This window comes from Equus przewalskii, chromosome X, assembly GCF_037783145.1.
Source record: "Equus przewalskii isolate Varuska chromosome X, EquPr2, whole genome shotgun sequence".
Classification (NCBI taxonomy): Eukaryota; Metazoa; Chordata; class Mammalia; order Perissodactyla; family Equidae; genus Equus; species Equus przewalskii.
The window spans coordinates 92720064-92745624 of record NC_091863.1 but is presented as its reverse complement, the minus strand read 5'-3'; the positions used below and the strand labels follow the sequence as shown (position 1 = coordinate 92745624).

Genomic DNA, 25561 nt, shown 5'->3' with positions numbered 1-25561 from the left:
GAGAGATAAAAAACAATTGACGTGATGACGTATTGAATGTAGTGGATTAAGAAAAAGGAGGATTTAAGACAGCCCTCAAATAGCAAACCTGAGTGAATGGGAAATGGATTGGCTTAGGAGGAAATGTTTACTTGATATATGTAAAGTACTTAGAACTGTGCCTTGCACGTAGAAAGGACTGTTCGTGTTAGCTATTAGCAAATAGTAGGACTATTTAAACTGGTTATGTAATTAAACTTAGTATCAGATAATTTAATAAAATTACCAAAATATGAATAAACCTCACATATAATTTACTAGCAACAAATTCATATGTTCAAGGAAAAATAAAGTATGTGCTTTAAATATTTTTCAGTATAAATCATCAAGGAAGAGTTCAAGTGGCAATGAAAACGATGAGGTGAGAAAACAGGGTAATGTTAGTAATTATTTAAAATATTTATTTTTCATATGTGGTTGCCTCAATCAGAGTAAAATGTAACCCATCTTGCAGTTTCTTTGTTATTGATTTAATGCATGGGTTTTCGCCACTGATAAAAACTCAGCATCATCATACAATCATTAACGTAATCATGTAATTTCCATATGTCCTTTATTTGGAATAGAATTTCTAATAGTTCAGTTGTAGAATTTTGTTAGCATTCATCTTGAAACTGTAATTCATGAATTTAAAATTTTTACATTTTCCCGTCTTTTATCTTCCTAAATCAACCTGGTAGTCAATTGAGATTTCTTTGGAATTTATTAATTTCTTTCCACAAATTCTGTTCACTATTTTAACATTTAAAAGTAGATTTCTACAGTTTGTGCATTACTATAAATTTTTCCGCTTCACCACTTTAAGCCATGCAACAGCCTAGCATTTTTGAAATATACATTCTCATCACCATAAATACTTAAACTTTGTATATTTTTGTTTGGAGGGATTGGTAGTTAATTTGATGTTGGGTACTTGGCAGGGCTTCTGAAAACTCCTTTAATTTTAGGAAGTGGAATCACACAGAAAACATTGGCTGATCCCTGAACTAGAGGTTCAGCTTGGCTGCTCTCCCTGTCCCTTTATATTTTATGTCCACTTCGGTCCTGCCTGCCTCAATATCTAATCATTTACCAAGACCTACTTTTATTTTTAGTACTGAAATATTTTGAATGCGTTTCCCACCTGCATTTCTTCTATTTCTGCCCTAGTACAGGCCCTCATCATTTCTTCCCTGGACTACTACGATAGTATCCTTGCTCTTCTCCCTTTCTCCAGTCCATTCTCCTCCCTGCAGCTGCGATGATCATTTCAAAGAACACACATATGATCAGACCATTCCTTTGCTTAGAAACCTTGACTGTCTCCTCATCACTTAGAAGGCAAATTCTAGGTCCTTCTTTTTTTTTTTTTTTTAAAGATTGGCACCTGAACTAACATGTGTTGCCAATCTTCTTTTTTTCTTCTTCTCCCCAAAGCCCCCCAGTACATAGTTGTATATTCTAGTTGTAGGTCCTTCTGGTTCTGCTATGTGGGATACTGCCTCAGCATGGCCTGATGAGCATTGCTAGGACCGTGCCCAGGATCCCAACTGGTGAAACCCTGGGCCGCCAACGTGGAGTGTGTGAACTTAACCACTCGGTCACAGGGGCCATCCTCCTCTAGGTCCTTCTTAATCAAGCCCCCACTTACCATGTCAGCTTCAACTCAACTATTTGCTCTCCTTTCACTGTCCTCTCCAGCAATATGGAACTGCTCAAAGGTTTTCTGCACTCATCCTTTCATTTATTGCTTCTGTGTCTTTGTCCTTGTGGAATGTTATTCCCTTCCTTCTTTTTCTGTAAACACCTACTCAGTTTTTTACCTTCTCAGGAAACTTTCCTTCTCCACAACCCCCACAACTTCCCCAAATGCCCTTTATCTGTGCCTCATAATATGCCATGCATAGCTTTATCATTGTATTGAGAAGGTTGTATTACTTGTATAAATGAACCTATTTTCCCCCTAGACTGAGAGATCCTTGAGTGGATGATATTTTACTAAATTTCAGTGTTCCCAGCGTCTAGCACAGTGTCTGACATATAGTATATGGTTGGTAATTACTTGTTGAATGATGAATAAATGTCCTATGTGGTATGCATATTCAAGGTTAAATGTTAAGATTTTTGTATTTGATTGGTAGTAGTCATTCAAAAAACATGGATCGTTTAATATTATTTTATACAATTAAATCCTTGGTGATTATTTCTAAGCCTGTATTAGATACACATAGTTTTCCAGGTAAATGTTCTTATTTGGGGTGATGGAATTTTTGCATGCCTCCCTGTACGTGTCTCAGATTGTGACATATTGTTGCCATTTCCCATCAGGAATTAATCTCAACACATGGATCTTTTCTAAGACGTGAGAAGATTTTTCATTTGTGATATTTAAAGGAAATAAATTTATAAGAAAATATTTTATGTGAGTGGATAGTACTTTTAAAACTTGAAAGTGCTTATGAATCACCTTGGGGTCATATTGAAATACACATTCTGATTCAGTAGGTCTGGGGTGGGGCCTGAGATTCTGCATTTCTAACAAGCTCCCAGAGGATGCTGATGCTGCTGGTTCACAGACTTTGAGTGGCAAGATGGTATTTTTCAGATTCTTCCTTTAGCAGTCGATCAAAGATTTTCAGTTTTCCTTTTATATGTCTAAATCATCATTTGTATTTTAATTTCATCTTTCATTTTTTTATTTTTATATTTTAGCAAGACAGTGATAATGCTAATATGTCACCACAATCTCCAGTATCTGAGGTACAAGTTCTGTTTTTGTATGTGTTTTACATAGGTTTCTTCCTTGTCTCTTCTCTCTAACCTCATCTTTCTTTTTTTTCTTTTTGTTGTTTTACAGTGTAATTTATTCACCCATATTTAAAAGCCCACAGTAGGTTAATTTGTACAAACCCAGCCTATAAAAAATTCTAAGAACACCAACCTTTTGTGCAATTGTTCATAATAAATGTCATGTAAATTTACTTATTGGAAAATGCCTATAAATCAAAGAAAAGAATTCACTTTATAAAATTTTTATGTTTTATAATTCATCCATATTTTGAAATTAATGATAAGAACAGCCTTAAAATTTTAAATTTGGAAAAAGTACTTTAGCATTGTACAATGGCCTTTGGTTTTTCTCGTAACCAATTAGGTCTGAAAGCAATGCAAGAGAAACTTCCTTTTTCCACGAGAAACATCCCTGCAGTGGGTTGTTCCTATCGACAGGAGGGTACACAATCCCTAGCATCTTAGACGCAAGTGGGGGGCATAAGGAGAAGGGGTAGATGAAAACTCGAGTTTGTGAAATCTCAACTAAATACTCTGGGGTTAATATGAGTGATTCTTCTAATTTAGTTAAATCGATTACTTTACAAGAGATAAATTTTAAAAATTCTAAATAGTGTCTCTTCTACTTCAGATTACCTTATTTAGTATTTTTATTGTTTTGGCATTAGTAAATCAATGACTATGATTCATTTCAGGACTTTGTCTAAATATCTGAATGATCCAAATTCACCACATAACTTTGGTTAGTTAGATAGCATTTTATTTTATATAGGTGGTGTTAATTTTTTTTTAAAAGCCAGGATTATTTGTCTGTTTTGGGTGAGTTGCATTATAAAACTTTTAAATGGACTTGGACATTAGTTTTATTAGCATGTTTCTAAATTATCTGTATGGCAGGTAAAATGGTTTACATTCTTTTAGAAAATAATTTAAATTAGGATAGCCTGAAATTAGTCTGTTACATACTTTTGTAAATTCTTTCATTTACTTTCAGTTATAACAAATGTGTGACTACTTATATATAAATATTATAAATGTATAAGTGACTACTTATTTGCCTAGTTGCTTTATGATTTTATGATCTATGTTCACGGGGAGAGTATTAGTGCTAGTTTTCTCCAATAAATTATACTACTTTTCTAATACATTTTTGCTTGCATTTGGATAAGTGAATATTTTTGTATGGCAATTCTTAACACTTTGACTGAAATAATGAAGACAAACTATGAGGCTTGTGGACGGATAGAGTGGTGAGCGTGTGTTTTGGTATCTCAACTAACATTCAACTTGAGCTGTGTATCACAAGTTAATCAGCAGAAGATGCAGAGAATCAACAGAATTCCGATTGCTTCAATAGCATCTGTGAAAGGAAAATGGTATAAATAATTAGTATAGTACTTTACTATTAACAAAGTGCTTGCCTGTACATTTGAACCTGAGATGTCCCGTGAGCCTGGTATTATCCTCATTATTTTACGACACAACAGACTAATAGCTTTTCCCAAGACCCCAGTCAATAAATGGTAGAGAAGTGACAAAAGCCCAGACTCTAATTCACAGTTGTTGCACAGATTAAATAAGATGCTGCTAAAATTACATTATCTTATGACTTTATAATTTACAAAGTGCGTTTTTTTAGGTCATCTCAGTCAATCTTCACAACATCCCATTTTAAAGATGAAGAAACAGTCACAGAGAAATTAAGTGTTTTTCTCCAGCCTTAGCCTAAGCTTTCTGAATCCAAGTTCAGATTTCTTTAATGTGCCACAATTCTTTCCACAGCACACCACTGTGTGAAAGCACTTTGAAACAATGTGCATTCAAATAGAAAAGATAATGATTTATCATCTATCACTCTGTAGCACCATTAGTATGAGTGTGTAGATTTGCTTCAGATTATCCACTAAGTGTCGAGTACATAGTAGGTACTGAGTAAATGTTGCTAATTTCACTTATCTTTTTATTGAAGCTTACTTCATTTTTGGGGAGACTTTAGTCTGGTTCTTCATTCAAAAAAGAGTATCTATTTATTTTATACACTTAACTAGTTTTCTTTTTCATTTTCCTTATACTATGAGAGAGAAGTATTTAAAGGCTTATTTAGTCAGGTCAATTAGCAAATATTTCTAGACCTTTTTTTAAAAGTGAAATTTACCAATTTGAACTGAAATGCAATTTGCCTTTCTCTACTCCACTAATGATGGAAAAAAATAAATACTTCTCAAAATTGGATTGGATATGAATGAACAACTACCTTGATTATTTTGAAAGAACAGAGGTTTTATTTGTTTTCTGTTTTTAGGAATATGATAGAACTGATGGTTTTTCACATGGTCCCTTTGGCTTGAAGCCTAGATCAGGTAAATATATATTCTGCAAATAAAATTTATTGGTTATGTATGAAACTAGAGTTTCCCAGCTTAAATGGGATTGATTCCATAGTTTTAAGTACACATAGATTCTTTCCCCTCTCCTAAAAGTAATTTTCTCTTAACCTTATTTGTCTTTCCAATTCCCATTCCCCATTTCTTTCTTCCTCTTTACCTTCAAGCTCCTGAAACCTCAGCTTTTTGCCTTAGATATACTGCAGTCTTATTTCTACTCTACTGTGACTGCTATTAGAGTGACCACTCTGCCAGCAAACCAAACACTGTTTGAAATTATAGCACTCCATTATATTGTGGTTTTAAAAAGGGATCTTTTCGCATTTGGCAAGCCCAAAAGAAAATGGATCCATGTTACTTGGCAAGGTATTGAATTATAGTTTTTATTCCTGAATAACTGTATTGACCTTCAAGAATAATTTCCTTCTTCTTTAAAGATAATAAAGGCTGATTTATGTTCAATAATAATTTTTAACCTGGGTCGTAAGTTTCTAATAACGAATGTTTAAGAACATGTATAGGTGGTAGAAATCGTTACACTTGTCTTCCCTGTTGCTTTCAATTATGCAGATAAGTAGATTTCAATTATATTCTGTAAAAAATATTTGGAATGTGTTAATAAGTAATAGTGTTTTATGTAGTTTTGTACTGATTCTTTTTATTATGTCTCTTTCCCCGCTGATGGTTGATCCTTCCTATTAGCTTTGTAATAAGCTAGGAAATTTCTGTTTTTATAGCTTTTAGTCGCTCATCTCGGCAGGAATATGGGGCAGCAGATCCAGGATTTACAATGAGAAGAAAGATGGAACATCTACGAGAAGAGCGAGAGCAAATACGACAACTTCGCAATGTAAGTCAGATGGACCTTTTGATCTGCTTTTAGAAATGGGTTTAACTTGGAAAGTTAACAAGGTATATGGATTTTTATTTTCACTGCTCTTTAAAATTTTGGATTATGTAATGATTAATAATATAAATATGTAAGATATATAGATAGAATATCTATGATTTATACCCATTTCTTTATAGAATCTTGAATCCAGGCTAAAAGTAATTTTGCCGGATGACATTGGAGCTGCATTGATGGATGGGGTTGTTCTTTGCCATTTAGCCAATCATATAAGGCCACGCTCTGTAGCTAGTATTCATGTGCCATCACCAGCAGTGGTAAGTTTTGTCTACAATTTCTTAGTTCTCTAAAGGAAGATAGAGCTTCTCTAAAGGAAGATAGAGCTTTAAATAATATACCTCAATTCATTTTTCAATTTTTATTAACTTCTGTATCAATATGCCTGAAAATATACCTTTTCCCCCTTACTTTACAGCCTAAATTGAGCATGGCAAAATGTCGAAGAAATGTGGAAAATTTTCTTGATGCCTGTAAAAAGTTGGGTGTCTCACAGGTAATTGTTATTTTTCTAACAAAATGCTCATTTAAATATTTATTACATGCTTACTGGGATTCTTCTTCTTCACAATAGGAATGAATAATGCTTTCTGAACATGAAAATGAATACCTTCCCTTGGTACCTTCTACTGAGTTCCAGTTGTAACTGTAACAGCTGTCTAATGAATGTTTTTAAGCTGCTTTTAAGGTCATTTATAAGACAGCTACACGGATAGAAAATTTACTAATCAAAAACATCATTGAATAAACAGAACTTAGTGGCCATATTACAAGTTGATTGTGATGCTATTGCTACTCTCCTTTTTCCTGCTGGAGGACATTTGGGCTCCTTTGTGAGTTCATTGATAGACTGTGATCGGAAGAGTTGCATTCATTGTGAACAGTTTTAAACTTTATTTGAAATGTTAAACTGGAAATCTTAGTAACATTTTCATACTATCTCACTGAACAAACTTTGAAATTTGTGGGAATTGGCTTATGTTTCACATAATAATTGCAATACTATTAGATCAGTAATTAAAGCAGTATTGTAAATGTATTATGAAAATGAATAATCAAAATATTGCCTTTTGGGAAAACCTTATAAGCCTAACATTAACATGACTGACTGTTGAGAGGACGTGACGTTGTTAGCAGATTGCAATCTAGTCGTGCTTTCTTTTTACTCTTATTTTATTTTTTACAATTTATTTTTATTGAGCTATAATTGACATAAAACATTGTGCAAGTTTAAGATGTGCAATGTGTTGATTTGATGCACATATATTCAGTTGTGCTTGATAAGCTCTCTTTCTAAGGATGTCATAATAATCTGGTCTGCAGATTCCATTTTAACCTCTTTCCTCAAGTAAATAAATATAATTTATATAGAGAGAATCAATTGAATTACTGTGTAATTTGGAAACTACCTGCTGCTCTTTTCTCATTACCTCTTCTCTATGCTTGACATGATATTTTAAAAATTTAGTTCTTTTTTTTTAAAGATTTTATTTTTCCTTTATCTCCCCAAAGCCCGCCAGTACATAGTTGTGTATTGTGTATTTTTAGTTGTGGGTCCTTCTAGTTGTGGCATGTGGGACATCGCCTCAGCATGGCTTGATGAGTGGTGCCATGTCCGCGCCCAGGATCTGAACCAGTGAAACCCTGGGCCGCCAAAGCAGAGCGCGCAAACTCAACCACTCTGCCGTGGGGCCGGCCCCTAAAAATTTAATTCTTAAACATTTTTATGTTCTTTCTTTTTCTTAGTCTCTTAGTGAGAAAATAGAAAAATTAAGGTTTTTTCTAGTTATTATTTCATTATATACATTTTCCTGTTTTGCCATTTTTGTTTTAAGAGTGTTTTGCAGGGGGGTTCTCACTGAATATTTATTGAATGAATGCACATTCTATAGGTGAGGAAATTGAGGCACAGAGAGGTTAGGGAACTTGTCCAAGGGCACACCTTTAGTAAACAGTGAGCCAAACTATGAACCCAGGTGTCTAACTCCAGAACCTACCCTTTAACTTGGATACTTTCTATTTCTGTTCTTTTATATGAAAGAAAAAAGATGGTCCAACATACTTGAGACATCGTCTTGATACAGTAGGCAAGGAGGATAAATGGGAAGGTCCTTTGAAAACTATTCTACTTAGCATACTCTTCTCTTTCCAGCTTGTTCTAGGGCAGGGTTAGTCCTCCACCCAACCTCACCATAAGGGAGGCAATGGAGGGACCAGCCATCAACTCCCAGTTTCCAGACTCTGTAGCTACTGGTGAAGGGAAGAGTTTTATTTTTAGCTTCATTTTTTTTTTCTGACTTGGAAATGGTAATAGTTTCTTTATTTAGCTTTTTTTTGGTTTTAAGATATTTTTATATTTTAGTAGCTTTATTGAGGTATAATTGAGATACAGTAAAGAGCATATATAAGAAGTGTACAATTCGACAAGTATTGACATATGCAAACACCATTAAACATGTCTGTCAAACCCAAAAGTTTCCTTGTGTCCCTGTGCAGTCCTTCCTTCCCCAGGCAACCACTAATCTGCTTTCTGTTATAATTTAGTTTGCATTTTCTATCTAGAGTTGTATATAAATGTAATGATACAATATATACTATGTTTTCTGTCTTCTTTCACTCTGTAATTAGTTTGACTCATCAGTGTTGTTCCATGTATAAATAGGTTACTCCTTTTTATTGCTAAGTGGTATTTCATGGTATGAATAGACCACAGTTTGTTGGTCCATTGACCTCTTGATGACCATTTGGATTGTTTCCAGTTTTAGGGACTACTATAAATAAGGCTGCTATGAACATTTTAATGTACAAGTCTTTGGATATATGCCTTCTTTAATTTTGGGTAGATACCTAGGAGTGGAATAACTGGAACGTATAGTAGGTGTATACTTAAGATTATAAGAAAGTTAAAAACTCTTTTCCAAAGTGGTTGTATCATTTTGCATTTCCGTCAACAGTGTATGAGAGTTCTAGTTCCTCCACATCCTCAACAATAGTTCAGTAAGGTCAATGTTTTGTTTTGTTTTCTTTTCTTTTTTGAGGAAGATTAGCCCTGAGCTAACGTCTGCCACTAATCCTCCTGCTTTTGCTGAGGAGGATTGTCCCTGAGCTAACATCTGTGCCCATCTTCCTCTACTTTATATGAGGGATGCCTCCACAGCAGCACTTGATAAGCGATACGTAGATCCATGCCCGGGACCTGAACCGCTGAACCCAGAGCTGCTGAAGCAGAGCGTGTGAACTTAACTGCTGCACCACCAGGCTGGCCCCGTCACTGTTTTTTTTTTTTTTGTCAAATTTTAGCCATTCTAATAGATATTTTCTGGTTTGCCAGTGTATTTTTTAACATTTTTTGCATGATTATTATAGAAAAAATTTAAAATACAGAAAACTATAAAGAAGAAAAATATAATCACATGTAATGCTACCCCCCAAAGATAAAGGCTGTTAACAAGCATACATTTTCTTTCTGTGATTTCCCCGTTAGGATCATTCTGTATATACTGTTTTTTTGTTTATGTTGTTTTTTACCTAAAGTTATACTCTGGGCATTTTCTTTTTTTTTTTTTTAAAGATTTTATTTTTTCCTTTTTCTCCCCAAAGCCCCCCGGTACATAGTTGTATATTCTTTGTTGTGGGTCCTTCTAGTTGTGGCATGTGGGACGCTGCCTCAGCGTGGTTTAATGAGCAGTGCCATGTCTGCACCCAGGACTCGAACCAACGAAACACTGGGCTGCCTGCAGCAGAGGGGGCGAACTTAACCACTCGGCCACGGGGCCAGCCCCTCTGGGCATTTTCTTATCAGAATCTAAGACTATATCTGGGCATTTGTTTAATCAAAATATTCTATTTTTTATTTTGTAGTTTTTAAAAATTTATTTTATTGAGGTCACAATGGTCTATAACACTGTAATTTCAGGTGTACATTATTATAAATCAGTTTTTTTATAGACTGCATTGTGCTCACACCCAATAATGTAGTTTTTATCCATCACCATGCATATGTGCCCCTTTACCTGTTTTGCCTCCCCCTACATCCCTTTCCTCTCTGATAACCACTAATCTGTTCTCCTTATCCATGTGTTTTTTTTATCTTCCACATACAAGTGATATCATACAGTGTTTGTCTTTCTTTGTCTAGCTTATTTCACATAACATAATACCCTCAGGGTCCATCCATATTGTCGCAAATCATGATTTTTCCCCTTTTTTATGGCCGAGTAGTATTCTGTTGTATATATACACACACACACACACACACACACACACACCACATCTTCTTTATCCATTCATCAGTTGATGGGCGCTTGGGTTGCTTCCACATCTTGGCTATTGAGAATAATGCTGTGATGAACATAGGGATGCATAAGTCTCTTTGGATTGTTGATTTCATGTTCATTGAATGAATACCCAGTAGTGGAATAGTTGGGTCGTATGGTATTTCTGTTTTTAATTTTTTGAGAAATCTCCGTACTGTTTTCCATAGCAGCTGTACCAGCTTGCATTTCCACCAGCAGTGTGAGGGTTCCTTTTCTCCACACCCTGTACAACATTTGTTATTTTTTGTCTTGTTAAATATAGCTATTCTGACTGGTATAAGGTGAAATCTCATTGTAGTTTTGGTTTGCACTTCCCTGATGATTAGTGATGTTGAACCCTGATGTGCCTCTTGGCCGTCCATATATCTTCTTGGGGAAAAGATCTGTTCATATCCTCTGCCCATTTTTGATTGGGTTGTTTGTTTTCTTGTTGTTGAGTTGGATGAGTTCTTTATATATTTTGGAAAATAACCCTTGTCAGATATATGATTTGCAAATATTTTCTCCCATTTGGTGGGTTGTCTTTTTGTTTTGTTCCTAGTTTCCTTTGCCTTGCAGAATCTCTGTAGTCTGACGTAGTCCCATTTGTTTATTTTTTCTTTTGTCCCTCTTGCCCGAGTAGACGTAGTATTCAAAAAGATACTGCTAAGACCAATGTCCAAGAGTGTACTGCCTATATTTTCTTCTAGAAATTTCTTGGTTTCAGGTCTTACATTCAAGTCTTTAATCCATTTTGAGTTAATTTTTGTGTATGGTGTAAGATAATTGTCTACTTTCATTCTTCTGCATGTTGCTGTCCAGTTTTCCCAACACACTTTATTAAAGACACTTTCCTTTCTCACTTTATGTCCTTGCCTCCTTTGTAGAAGATTAGCTGTTCATAGATTTGTGGTTTTATTTCTGGGCTTTCAATTCTGTCCAATTGATCTGTGCATCTGATTTTCTGCTGGTACCGTGCTGTTTTGATTACTGTAGCTTTGTAGTATATTTTGAAGTCAGGGATTGTGATGCCTCCACCTTTGTTCTTTTTTTCCAGGATTGCTTTGGCTATTCAGGGTCTTTTTTTTCCATATGAATTTTAGGATTCTTTGTTCTGTTTCCATAAAGAATGTCATTGGAACTCTTGATTGGGATTGCATCAAATTTGTAGATTGCTTTAGGTAATATGGACATTTTAACTATGTTTATTCTTCCAATAGAATATGTTTCCATTTCTTTTTGTCTTCTTTGATTTCTTTCAATAATGTCTTATAGTTTTCAATGTATAGGTCTTTCACCTCCTTGGTTAAATTTATTCCTAGATATTTTGTTCTTTTCATTCTGATTGTAAATGGGATTGTATTCTTGACTTCTCTTTCTGCTAGTTCGTTATTATAGAAATGCAACTGATTTTTGTAAGTTGATTTTTGTACCCTGCAACTTTGCTGTAGTTATTATTTCTAATCGTTTTCTGGTGGATTCTTTAGGGTTTCCTATAAATAGAATCACATTGCCTTCAAACAGTGAGAGTTTTACTTCTTCCTTTGCAATTTGGATCTCTTTTATTTCTTTTTCTTGCCTAATTGCTCTGGCCAAAACCTCCAGTACTATGTTGAGTAAGAATGGTGAGAGTGGGCATCCTTGTCTTGTTCCTGTTTTCAGAAGGATGGCTTTCAGTTTTTCACCATTAAGTATGATGTTTGCTGTGGCTTTGTTGCATATGGCCTTTATTATATTGAGATACTTTCCTTTTATACCCATTTTATTGAGACTTTTTATCATAAATGGATGTTGGGTCTTGTCAAATGCTTTCTCTGCATCTATTGAGATGATCATGTCATTTTTATTAGTCTTTTATTAATGTGGTGTATTACATTGATTGATTTGCAGATAGTGAACCATCCCTGCATCCCTGGTATAAATTGCAGTTGATCATGGTGTATGATCCTTTTAATGTATTGGTGTATTTGGTTTGCTGCTATTTTGTTGAGGATTTTTGCAGCTTTGTTCATCAGCGATATTGACCTGTAATTTTCCTTCTTTGTGTTGTCCTTGTCTGGTTTTGATATCATGGTGATGTTTGCCTTGAAGAATGAGTTAAGAAGTGTCCCGTCGTCTTCAATTTTTTGGAATAGTTTGAAAAGGATGGGTATTAAATCTTCTTTGAATATTTTGTAGAATCCTCCAGAGAAGCCATCTGGTCCTGGGCTTTTGTGTTTTAGGAGATTTTCGATTACTGTTTCAATCTCTTTACTTGTATTTGTCTATTTAGATTCTCTATTTCTTCTTGATTCAGTTTTGGGAGGTTACATGTGTTGAAGAATTTATCCGTTTCTTCTAGATTATCCAATTTGTTGGCATACAGTTTTTCGTAGTATTCTCTTACAGTCCTTTATGTTTCTGTGGTGTCCATTGTAATTTTTCCTCTTTCATTTTTAGTGTTATTCATTTGAGCCTTATCTCTTTTTTTCTTAGTGAGTCTGGCTCAGGGTTTGTCAATTATTTTTACCGTCTCAAAGAACCAGCTCTTAGTTTCATCGATCCTTTTTATTGTTTTTTCAGTCTCTATTTCATTTATTTCTGCTCTAATTTTTATTATTTCCCTCCTTCTGCTGACTTTGGGCTTTGTTCTTTTTCTCTTTCTGTTAGGTGTAGTTTAAGATTACTTCTGTGAGATTTTTCTTGTTTCTTGAGGTAGGCCTGTAGTGCTATAAATTTCTCTCTTAGTACTGCTTTTTCTGCATCCCGTAAAAGTTGGTATTTTGTGTTTCCTTTTAATTTGTCATCAGGTACTTTTTGATTTTTCCTTTCATTTCTTCATTGATCCAGTGGTTGTTCAGTAGCATTTTGTTTAGTCTCCACATATTTGTGACTCTCCCAGCTTTTTTCTTGTGGTTGACTTCTGGTTTCATAGCATTGTGGTTGGAAAAGATGCTTGATATAATTTGACTCTTCTTACATTTATTGAGGCCTACCTTGTTTCCCTATATGATCTGTCTTTGAGAATGTTCCATGAACTTGAGAATAATGTGTATTCTGCTGTTTTGTGATGGAATGTTCATGTATATCTATTAAATCCATCTGTTCATGTGTTTCACTTAAGGCCTCTGTTTCCACTGTTTCCTTGTTTACTTTTCATCTGGGTGATCTATCTATTGATGTAAATGGGATTTGAGATCCTCTAGTATTAATGTGTTGGTGTCAATTTCTCCCTTTAGATCTGTTACTAGTTGCTTTATATACTTTGCTGTTCCTGTGTTAGGTGCATATGTATTTGTAAGTGTTAAGTCTTCTTGGTGGAATGTCCCTTTTGTCAGTATATACTGCCACTCTTTGTCTCTCATTATCCTTTTTATCTTGAAGTCTGCTTTGTGTGATATATGTATAGCTAAACCTGCTTCTTTTGTTTGCCATTTGGTTAGGTCATCATCTTCCAGGCCTTTGCTCTCAGCTTATGTTTATATTTAGAGCTGGGATGTGTTTCCTGAAGGCAGCATGTTGTTAGGTCTTGTTTTTTAATCCATCCTGCCACTCTGTGTCTGTTTATTGGTAAATTCAATCCATTTACATTTACAGTGATTATTGATACATGAGGGCTTAATACTGCCATTTTATCTTTTGTTTTCCAGTTGTTCTATATTTCCATTGTTTCCTTTTCCTTATATTTTTGTGTGCTGTTTCTTTTGGTGATTTTGTCACTTTTCTCTTTACTTATGAATTGTGACTCTGCTCTGACTTTTTCTTTGGTGATTACCATGCGGTTTGTGTAAAAGATCTCGTAGGTGAGATGGTCCATTTTTCTGGCAGCCTTTTGTCTCCATTAGCCTAAGCAGGGTCCATCTCTTTCCTCTTCCCCTTCTGTGTTATTGTTGGCATAAATTATTCTTTTTTGTATTGTGAGTTGTGACTAAAGTGTTTATAGTTACTTTTGATGCTTTCCTTACCTTTATGTTATACTTAAGTGTTTACTAACCTATTTTGATATAGAGCTGGAATTTTCTGATTTTGTCTGCTATTTATCTCCTTGTTCAAAGCTTTGTAAGCCTTTGCCTTTTTCTTTCATGTGAGAGGCCTCCCTTCATCATTTCTTGTAAGGCAGGTCTGGTGGTGATGCACTTCCTCAGCGTTTTTTATCTGGGAAAGCTTTTATTTCTTCATCATATCTGAAGGATAATTTCACTGTATGGAGTATTCTTGGCTGATAGTTTTTGTCCTTCAGTATTTTGAATGCATCATTCCGTTCTCTCCTTGCCTGCAAGTTTTCTGCTGAGAAATCTGCTGAAAGCCTGATAGGGATTCCTTTGTAGGTTATTTTCTTCTGCCTTGCTGCCCTTAATATTTTATCTCTGTCATTGACTTGACAGTTTTAATATTATATGCCTTGGAGAAGATCTTTTTGCATTGATGTGGTTAGGAGTTCTGGTGGCTTCATGTGTTTGTAAGTCCAGTTTCTTCCCCAAGTTTGGGAAGTGCTCAGCTATTGTTTCTTAGAACAAGCTCTCTGCTCTTTTTTTCCTATCTTTTCCCTCTGTAATGACTATAATCCTTATGTTACTTTTCCTAATTGAGTTGAATATTTCTCGATGAATTTCTTCATTTTAAAAAAATCTTAGTTCTCTCTCCTCTTCTGCCTGAAACATTTCTTGTTTTTTATCTTCTGAGTTACTAATTCTCTCTTCCACAAGATCTGCTCTATTTTTTATGCTTTGTACATTATTTTTTTATCTCATTAATTGTGTTCTTCATACTCAGAATTTCTGTTTGTTTTCTTTTAAAGCTTCCACCTCTGTGATGAAGTATTCCTTTTGCTCATTAATTTTATTCCTGAGCTCATTGAACTGTCTTTCTGTGTCTTCTTGTAACTTGTTGAGTTTCTTTTGGACAGCTATTTTGAATTCTCTGTTATTCAGTTGATAATGCTCTCTGACTTCGGGTTTGGTTTCTGGAGACTTGTCATTTTCTTTCTGTTCTGCAGTGTCACTGTAGTTCTTCGTGGTGTTTGATGAGTTGATCCTCTGCTTGTGCATCTGTGGTAGTATCAGGTTGCGGATTCTACCTGCAACTGCTTGGGGAGAGGCAGGGGCTGTGTTTTATGTTCCTGTCCCATTTGCTGGTTGTTGTGCCTGTCAGGCCACTCTGTGTTTGTGTGGGCTGGTAACAGCCACTCAGCAGGGTGCACTCATGCAGGCAGGGCCACTGTGCCCTGTGGCCAGGTCACAGCCAGACTGATGCACTCGGTGGGTGGAAGTTCTTCATGCAGGCCAGATACTTGCTCAGTCGGTGGGTCTGGGTGAGCTCCTGTGCTAGGTGGGCAGGGTGCATTTGTGCAGGCTAAACTGCTGCTACTTGTTGGGGAGCATTCACATGGGCTAGACCATCTTAGTAGGTGGGCCCTCCTACAGGCCAGGCTACTACTCTGAAACCATCTGTGTATAGTTGGGCTCCCCCTATCTCCATTCACGGTCACACTGGCTCCTGTGTGAGGATTTGCAACCTGGATCACTGCCACCAGGGAGAGGGAAGGGTTCTCTCAGTTCCATGGCTTCCCAGGGATTCAATCCACCCACCTTCAGATGTATAGCTGTATGGATCTCTAAGGCATTCTGTTGTGTTGTGTAAGAAATCCTTTGTTGTTTAATGGGTGTCCATTTAGTTTTAAGTTAGAGGGGAAAGACAAAGAGAATAACTCACTCTGCCATGATACTAATGTCACCTCCTAATGTTTTAATTTGCATTTCCCTGAAGACTAATGATGTCAATTATCTCTTCAGTGGCTTATTTACCTTTTATATGACTTTTATGAAGTGTGTATTCTAATCTCTTCTATTTTCGAGTTGGGTTTTTTCCTTTGCATTGAGTGTGAGATTTCTCTATAAATTATAGATAAATTCCTTTATCAGATATGTGATTTACAAATACTGTGTTTCAGTCTTTGGCTTGTCTTTTCATTCTCATTACAGTATTTTTGAAAAAGCAGAAGCTTTCAAGTTTTTGAGCTAAAGTTTATTATCTTTTATTTTTTTAATTAAAAAAAATTTTTTTTGAGGAAGATTAGCCCTGAGCTAACTACTGCCAATCCTCCTCTTTTTGCTGAGGAAGACTGGCCTTGAGCTAACATGCATGCCCATCTTCCTCTACTTTATACATGGGATGCCTACCACAGTATGGCTTTTGCCAAGCAGTGCCATGTCCACACCCAGGATCCGAACCGGCGAACCCTGGGCCACCGAGAAGCGGAACGTGTGAACTTAACTGCTGTGCCAATGGGCCAGCCCTGTATTATCTTTTAAAATTTATTGTGTTTTTAATGTCAAACCAAAGAAGTCTTTACATAACTCAAGGTCACAAATATTTTTCTTATGTTTATTTCTAGAAGGTTTATAATCTTAGGTTTTACATTTATGTCTATAACAAATTTTAGTTAATTTTTTATATGTTGAAAGGTGCAGATTGAAGGTCTCTTGTCTTAGGCCTGGGATTGGGAACATGCATTGATTTTTTTTTAAGCATTAGTGTTGAGATATATTTAACATACCATAAAATTTACTGATTTAAAGCATATAATTGAATGGTTTTAGTATAGTCACAGAGTTGAACAACAATCACAACAATGTAAGTTTAGAATATTTTTATCACTCCAGAAAGAAACCTCATACCTATTAACAGTCCCTCCCTGTTCTGTCTCTATGGATTTGCCTATTCTGAACATTACATATAAATTAAATTATACTATATGGGGTCTTTTGTGTCTGGCTGCTTTCACAGAGCATAATGTTTCCAAGGTTCATTCATAGTATATCATAAAGCAGCACTTCATTTTTTTATGGCTGAATAATATTCCACTGTATGTATATACCACATTTTGTTTACCAGTCATCAGTTGATGGACATGTGGCCTTTTCCACTCATTGTTTATCATGAATAATGCTGGTATGAACAAGTTTTTCTTTGAACGGTTACTTCAGTTCTCTTTATTATATACCTACGAGTGTAATTTTTAGGTTACATGGTAACTCTATGTTTATCTCTTTGAGGAACTGCCAAATTATTTTGCAATATACATCCCCACTGGCAGGGTATGAAGGTTCCAATTTCTCCACATCCTCACCAACAATGGTTATTGTCTACTATTTTGATTCTAGCCATTCTAGTGGATGTGAATGTAGTATCTCATTGTTGGTTTTTATTTGCATTTCCCTACTGGCTAAAGATGTTGGGCATCTTTTAGTGTGCTTATTTAGTATTTGTATATATTCTTTGGAGAGGTGTCTTTTGAAATCCTGTTCCCATTTGTTAATTGGATTATTCACCTTTTCATTATTGAGTTGTAAGAGTTCTTTATATATTCCAGATACAAGTCCCTTATGAGATACATGATTTGCAAGTATTAGCCATTGATTTTTCATAGATGACCTGTATGAGGTTGAGGAAATTCTTTTCTATTCCTAGTTTGCTGAGAGTTCCTCTCAGGGATGGATGTTGAATTTTGCCAGATGCTTTTGCTACATCTACTGAGATGATAAAGTTGTTTTCTTTCACAATATTGTGAATTGCATTGGTTGACTTTAAGATGTTAAATAAAACCTGGATTGCTAGGATAGACCCCAGTTGGCCATGATGGATTTTGTTGTTGTTGTTTTTATGTTGTTGGATTGAAGTTGCTACAATTTTGTGTAGACCTTTTCCATCTTTTCATGGGGATATTGGTCTTTAGTTTTCTTTTAATGTCTCTGCCTGTTTTTGGTGTTAAGGTAATGCTGACCCCATGAAACATGTTAGGAAGTATTCCTTGCTCTTCACTTTTCTTGAACATTTTGTGCAGAACTGATATTTTTTCTTTTTTAAATAGTCAAATTCAGTGAACCCATCTGGGACAGTGGTTTTCTTTATGGGACGGTTTTTAATATAATTTCAATTTCTACACTAGATCTTGGGCAAAAGTCTGAGAAGTAATACAATTTCAATTTCTTAAATAGGTATAGGGCTATTCTTGTTTTCTGTTTCTTCTTGCATGAGCTTTGATCTACTGTGTCTTTCAAAGAATTTGCTCATTTCATCTAGTTAAACTTACAAAGTTGTTTATAATGTTTCCTTATTATCATTTCAGTATTCGTAGAATCTCTTGTGATGTTCTCTTATTTCTGAAATTGATAATTTGTGTATTTTCTCTTTTTTCCTAATTAACCTATCTAGAGGTTTATGAATCTTTAAAATCTTCTCAATGAACTAATGTTTGGTTTCATTAATTTTTCTTCTATTATTTTCCCTTTTTTATTTTATAGTTTTCCTCTCTCATCTTCATTGTTTTCTTATTTCTGCTTGCCATTGGTTTAATTTGCTCTTCCTTTTCTAGTTTCTAAGGTGGGGGCTGGAGGTCATTGCCTTGAAGCCATTCTTTCTTTTCTAATATGTATCTCAATGGTTATTTGAATCAATAAGCAAAGTATTAGGGAGGCAACAAATGTTGCAGTGAAAATGAAAATGGGAAGATTGTTTTTGAGAAGTCTTTTGATAAATGGGATATTATCACTAGTATTTGGTGAATTGGTTATGGAAGAAAGAGAAGACTATTATGATTCACAGGTTTATGTTGAGAGAGATTGAGTAGTGTATTACTCACTGAGGTATAGAATACAGAAAGAAGGAAAAGTTAATTTAGTGAGGAAGTAGTTCTGTTGTGGATACAATGATTTTAATATGTCTGTTGGACATCCATTTGACTGCATCAAGTTGACATTTGTATCTGGAGCCCAATAGAGAGATCTTGGCAGAAAATAAATATTTGAAAGTCATCAGGATGGAGGCTATAGTTGTTACTATTCCAGGTTAGGGGCTGAGTCTTGCCAAGGCTTCCAGTGTTTCAAGAAACACTGGATTAAAAAAAAAGGAATAGTATTTCTAGATTTGTAAAACACTGTGCTAGCCAACTAAAACACAGTTGTGGACTAGATGGGGCCTCTAAATGGTCTGTCTCCCTCTCTATCCATTACTAGCTTATTTTCCTGGAGTGAATGGTGTCCCAACTGAAGCAGTGGACTGCATTGTTTCTTCAAAAATAGCTACCAAATTGGGGCTGGCCCCGTGGCCGAGTGGTTAAGTTCGCGCGCTCCGCTGCAGGCGGCCCAGTGTTTCGTTGGTTCGAATCCTGGGCGCGGACATGGCACTGCTCGTCAGACCACGCTGAGGCAGCGTCCCACATGCCACAACTAGAGGAACCCACAACGAAGAATACACAACTATGTACCGGGGGGCTTTGGGGAGAAAAAGGAAAAAATAAAATCTTTAAAAAAAAAAATAGCTACCAAATTTATTTGATGTGCATATGCACACAAACCTGCAGTTAACCCTTGCAATTGTGACAAGGCTTTGAGAATACCCAGGAGAGGATACGGTATAAGAAGAGAAGAGGGTTAAGACAGAACCCTTGGAAACATTAAGGATGTTAGAAGAGGATTAGTGAAGGCTAATGAAACCTAATGCAAAGTTGTGTCTAAACCTCTTTCTCATAGAGTTGTGAAGAAGAGGAGGCAGTTTTTATTTGTCAAATTCTAGACTATTGGAGCTAAGAAGCAATACAACATCACTAGAAGCTGGAGGGAAGTAACCTTAAGACAAAAAAAGTACTCAAGTGCTAAATATATCAGAGATCATGGAACTTCAGAACTGGTAGAAAGAACCAGAGTGGCCAATTTTGTACAGGACTGAACAGTTGACAAACACTTCTACATACAGACTGTTTTGTTTGTTTCTTACCAGTCCCATCTTCAGGGTGAATAAACTGAGTCTCAGGGAATTTTAGTACCTATAGTACTTCATATTATGTGGCCCTTAGATCTCCTAGCTGGAAATGTAGTGCTCTTTCTACTCCAGCATGAGATCTTAGGGAATATATAGCATGACTGTCTCACTTTAAAATGTTTGCTTATTATGTGCATCAGATCAACCTCAGATCAGAACACAGCCTGTTAAAATATAATCCCATAAACAGCGATTTTAGAATTAGAATTTAATTGGAATTGTATACTTTTTTACTTGAAGTTTTATGGAAAAAATGTTTTAAAAATCCAGTTCTGGCTTACTTAGGCTTTACTGCACTGTTAAGAATCAAATGCTCAGATATCATTTGTTTTGTTTTTCAGGAAAGACTCTGTTTGCCTCATCATATTTTGGAAGAAAGAGGTCTTGTGAAAGTTGGTGTCACAGTTCAGGCTCTTCTTGAATTACCCACAACCAAGGCATCTCAGCTTTCTACAGCTTGATATAACATTTAAAAATCATAAGTGTATAGATTCATTTATTCGAAGTGATTTCAAATATCTCAAATTCATGAATAAGAATGTCTAATAAAAAATAATTTTATTAGATCAAGCCTTAGGTTTAAAAAAACTATGTTAAAACATCAAAATTGAATTTTGAATTACCCAGACTTTTTTTGAAGTAAAACTGGATTAACTTAATCAGAGTTTTTGATAAATTCAAATTCTCTTTTTACTAAGTCAGTTGATGACCTTGATTATTTTTCAAAAATCAAGTTGATACTAAATTTAAAATGTGGTTTCAATTTAATAATCACATTAGGTTTAATTTTTTATATCATAGCATACTAGTAAACATCTGAATAAGGTAATCATTTTTTTACCAATTTAAAACAATTCTATATTTGAGTTGTTTAATACACTTCTAATTCTAGTTTATACACAGTTTCCTCAATCTTTGGTCTTAGTTTTCTAGAAAAAATGAGTAGAAAATACAGAATTCTGGCTTTATATTAAATTCTTTTAGTATTATAGATTGGTGCCAAAATATTTTCAGTTGTACTGTAGATTGTTTACATGTGAAGTGCCTGTGTAATTGATGACTCTTATATGGTCTTAAGCATCTTTGCAGTTTCTTTTTATGTATTAATGGAATCAGTGGACCTTTAAAATATTTTAGTAGATTTTGTAAGTTCAGTAATATGCGAGGACTTAAATGTGCCTCACATTGTGACATTTGTGGTTTTTTATTTAGTCCATTGCAGTTTTCCTTAAATTGGTTATTTCATGTTGTCAGAAAAAACATGTTAATATGCTTAATTTATGCTATTTAATTTTCCAAAACTTAATCATCTTTTAAAATGTATTATGTGAAGAGTATTTTATTTCTGTTTTAAAAATGTTACACAAAGCAGTAAGGTTTTTGAGAACTAGAAAAGTACTAATTATCAAGGACATTTTTGATAAAACTGCCAGAGTTTCGGTTTGTCTTGACTTTTAGGAACATTACGTCAGTGTGCTGCCTTTAGTTATATTCAGATTCAGAGAGCAGCAATTGAGAAATTTAGAAATATGGCCATTTGTGGATCCTATAAATCTTATGATCCTCAATTAACATGATGTTGAATTAAACACAGACCATTCTATAGATATTTTCATAAGTATACTATGTCATATGAAGTCCTTGTTTAATTTAGAGGTGGATAAATTTATGTTGGTAGTAGTGCAGGAATTTTTCAAAAACATTACTGTAATGAATAACTCAGTTTCCTGTAGAAGAACTTTAGTATAATTACTTTCGTAGTAGCCAAGCAAGTATCATATCTTAAATATGTGATTATTTGCACTTGTTACCTCTTAATATGGATGCAACTTATTAAAAATTTTGGCCTGGGTATTTCAAAGGGTATATATAAAAGGTAAAAACTAGTGTGCCAAATTGTATAGTAAGGGTTGGTTTAGGAACAACACTACTTTTTTTGATCAGTTGGCATGAAGCCATATAGTTAAATTTTGACTTTAGAATACAGATCTGTTCTTTACATTCCCCAAGGGTCAAATTGGAGCTTTTAAAGAGTTAAAACTTCGTATGATTATAAGGTTTAAAAAGTAAATTATTAGTAATTTATGACTTTAAATGTTTGAGCTAATTAGTTATTTTTCAGTTCGATCTAAGAAACACCTTATTGACATAAGCAGTCTCCCTAGTGAAAACTTGGGTAATAAAGGTAAGAAATGGCAAATAAATACCTTAGTTGTTACTTTTTAATGTAGAAATTTGACAGTATTACAAATAAAGTGACCATTAAAAGCTACAGCAATCATTCAATACTGCTTTCATAGTTATCATGCTATAGGATTCCTCCTATTAATCAATCTAGATATTAATTATTTTATAAGTATTTTCCTGTTTCATATCATTCAAATATTAGTGAATTTATAGGCCATTTCTTTATTGCATTTCACTTACTTGTCAATTAATTATTACTTTAAAGAGAAAATGCACCAGAACCTCACTGTAGCATTGTTTACTGCAAAGCAAAATTCCATTTAAGATGGGTCTATCTGAGGTCTACCATGGCAGTTTATTTACTGTAGTGCCAAAGGCAACACCACCTCTAAGATAATTTCACAGCATAGTCCCCAAGGACACATTTATCAAGGCTCTGATGTATTTCTTTTAGTAGTTTTTAAATAAGTGTTAAATTTATTCTAAATTGTTTTGATGGTGGTTATATATTTACTTCATCAGTTATAGAATTAAGAATGATTATCATTATTTAAATTGATTTGTCATTTGAAGAGGGTTAAATAATCAAACTAAAATATTTTATTAGGCCCTTAAAAATGCAGTGGATAGCTACTTCTGCTAAATTTTATTACTGTATGGCACAAGAAAGAAGTGATGTGTTGGATATGTTAGCATTGAAATAAGGAGTAAAAATGCATTTCCATTTGTTTAATAATTATCTTTACAGAATGCTAGTTTATTGACTTTTCTAACTGAATTTTTTGAGAATTCAGAAATGTTTGTATTGGTCGCAGATCTATCATGATTGATTTTCTGATGCATTTAAAAATAAATGGAACACTAAATGTATATTACCGATGCAAGCTGTGGATAAAGTTGAATGAAAAAATTAAAGTCTGAAATTTCTTTTCTCCCTTTCTACCTCTTCTCTCAACATCACAGCATTCATTTTGTGGAGGTATTAGATAGCTCATGTCTATGTTCTCTAGTATGGGAAAATAAACTTGAAGAGGATTTTCAAAGTAAGTTGTTAAAGAGTCCAGATGTTCTTCATCATACTATTTTCAATAGGTAATGTTTTCTTTAAAAAACAATGATTTCCTAGGATATCTTGACAAATAATGTCATAAGATAGACTCTTTATATACAACATAAATGTCAGATAAACATATACATATAATAAAAAGTAGGATAGGGCAAATTGTAATTATTGTAGATTTTAGTGTGAGGTATATGATTGAATTATCCTTAAGCTATTTGATAAAAAATGTAATCTTTAATTTTTAAGTAATTCTACTTTTAAAAACATCCACATAATTTGGAAATGTGCAGATATCTTCTATTCCTTAAAGTGTAATCTTTTCTATTCCTACATTTTAAAACATGAAAAAAAAATCTTTATGCTTATGGTATTTAAATAGCTTATATTTTACACATGGTGTGTGTGTGTGTGTGTGTTTGTGTTTGTGTTTGTGTCTGTGTGTGTAATGCAAGGCTTCAGCTGTTTTAGCAGAGGAGAGTCCTACTGCATTGGAAAGCCAGAGTTTAGAAGTAATGAGAATTTTGACATCAGTACAGTCATGCACTGCGTAACCACATTTCGGTCAACGATCGACTGAATATACCGCAGTGGTCCCGTAAGATTAGTACCAAGTAGCCTAGGTCGTTAGTAGGCTGTACCATCTAGATTTGTGTAAGTACACTCTGTGATGTTTGCACAATGACAAAATCGCCTAATCACTCATTTCTCAGATGCGTTTCTCAGAACGTGTCCCTGGCATTAAGTGACACGTGATGGTAATTTAGGATGGAGAGTTGCTGGATGAATCATTTGAAAATTACCAAAATTTGTAAAAAAGAAGAAGTTTTTAAAATGCGATCTTTTAAAAAATTTAAAGAAATGATTGCATACTATTTTCTTGGATTCTTAAATACATAATTTTGATTACCCTGCCATTTAAGATTAGGAAAATAAATTCATTTTTACTGTAATCCATTAATATGCATCAAGTGCCTACCTAAATAGATGAGAAACGCATTAAGTATGTACATATGTAAATACATAAATAAAAATAGATTTTTCAGATAGCAAGTTGAATTTTCTAAAACTTTGTTCAGATATCTCAGTCACTTCTAATGCAAAGGAAGACAAAGTAATACTGTATAATTTATGAAGTAATAATTAAAATTATACATTAAGGCAGTGATTCTTAAACTTTAATATGCATGTGGATCACTTGGGGATCTTATTAACCAAATACCAATTTATTCAGTGGTTTAAAGATGAGGTTTGAGATTCCACATTTCTAATAAGCTCCCAAGTGATGCTGGTCCAGTGACTAACTTGAGTAATAAGGCTTTATGGTCATTCAAGCTTCATATTAATATCATTTTATTGTACAATTGTAGTTCAGTATTTTAAATGATGCTTCAAGGCCTTTTCAACAGATACTTAACATTTTTTAATAGGTGTCTATTCTGACTTTATTATGGACTTTTGGATTTTCTTTTGTGGTTTTAAAAGATGTGCTTTATGCTGATTAATACTGTTTCCTGTTTTTATTTTCTTTTACAAACTATTTTAAACACAGATGGCCATATAATTTTAAAGATAAAGGAAATTAGTCACATGAATAATAAGTTATGTAGGGGCCAGCCCCATTGCCCAGTGGTTAAGTTTGGTGCATGCTGCTTCAGCAGCCTGGGTTTGGTTCCTGGGAGCTGACCTTCACCACTCATTGGCAACCATGCTGTGGCAGTGACCCACATACAAAATAGAGGAAGATTGGCATGGATGTTAGCTCAGGGTGAATCTTCTTCAGCAAAAAAGAAAAGTGGAAGATTGGCAACAGATGTTAGCTCAGGGCAAATCTTCCTCAGCAAAAAAATAAAAAGTAAAAATTAATAAACAAAATAAGGTATTTGATTATAAAATGGTCATTTATATCCAAACAAGTTAATTTGCTAAATTAGCAAATATTAGTGCATAACACTTTGCTCTTTTGGAATGCTCTTTGGAATACATTAATTTTTTCATGATGTCCATGTCAGTCCATTCTCCTCTTGCTAGGCAGCAATTCTCCCTTTGGTTTTAAATTCAAAACACACTCATTCTCTCAGGCTATCATGATAAATGTAAAATTTGTGCCATATGCAAGTAT

General features: G+C 34.4%; 2 protein-coding genes and 1 non-coding gene across 15 annotated transcripts in view; all 3 read left to right on the top strand.

The window, feature by feature from the left end:
• Positions 1-23311, top strand: part of LRCH2 (leucine rich repeats and calponin homology domain containing 2) — a 105868-nt gene extending 82557 nt beyond the window's left edge. For 4 of the 12 annotated variants that reach the window (XM_070606371.1, XM_070606367.1, XM_070606366.1 and 1 more), the window contains 7 exons: positions 356-400; positions 2731-2778; positions 5111-5168; positions 5930-6042; positions 6222-6359; positions 6518-6595; positions 20534-23311. In XM_070606371.1, the coding sequence (XP_070462472.1) occupies positions 356-400; positions 2731-2778; positions 5111-5168; positions 5930-6042; positions 6222-6359; positions 6518-6595; positions 20534-20653 (600 nt within the window). In that variant the 3' untranslated portion in view covers positions 20654-23311. Of the gene's footprint in view, positions 1-355; positions 401-2730; positions 2779-5110; positions 5169-5359; positions 5559-5929; positions 6043-6221; positions 6360-6517; positions 6596-20533 lie in introns of all 12 variants that reach the window. The other 8 variants (XM_070606372.1, XM_070606369.1, XM_070606368.1 and 5 more) reach the window with 3 other exon arrangements.
• Positions 3130-3258, top strand: LOC139081249 (small nucleolar RNA SNORA35). The gene has a single exon (XR_011536371.1). It is a non-coding gene; the product is annotated as a small nucleolar RNA SNORA35 (small nucleolar RNA).
• IL13RA2 (interleukin 13 receptor subunit alpha 2) overlaps positions 22239-25561 on the top strand; it is an 85833-nt gene continuing 82510 nt past the window's right edge. For both annotated transcript variants that reach the window (XM_070606378.1, XM_070606376.1), the window contains exons 1-2: positions 22239-22377; positions 23343-23422. The gene's annotated coding sequence lies outside the window, so the exon portion shown is untranslated. The remainder of the gene's footprint in view (positions 22378-23342; positions 23423-25561) is intronic.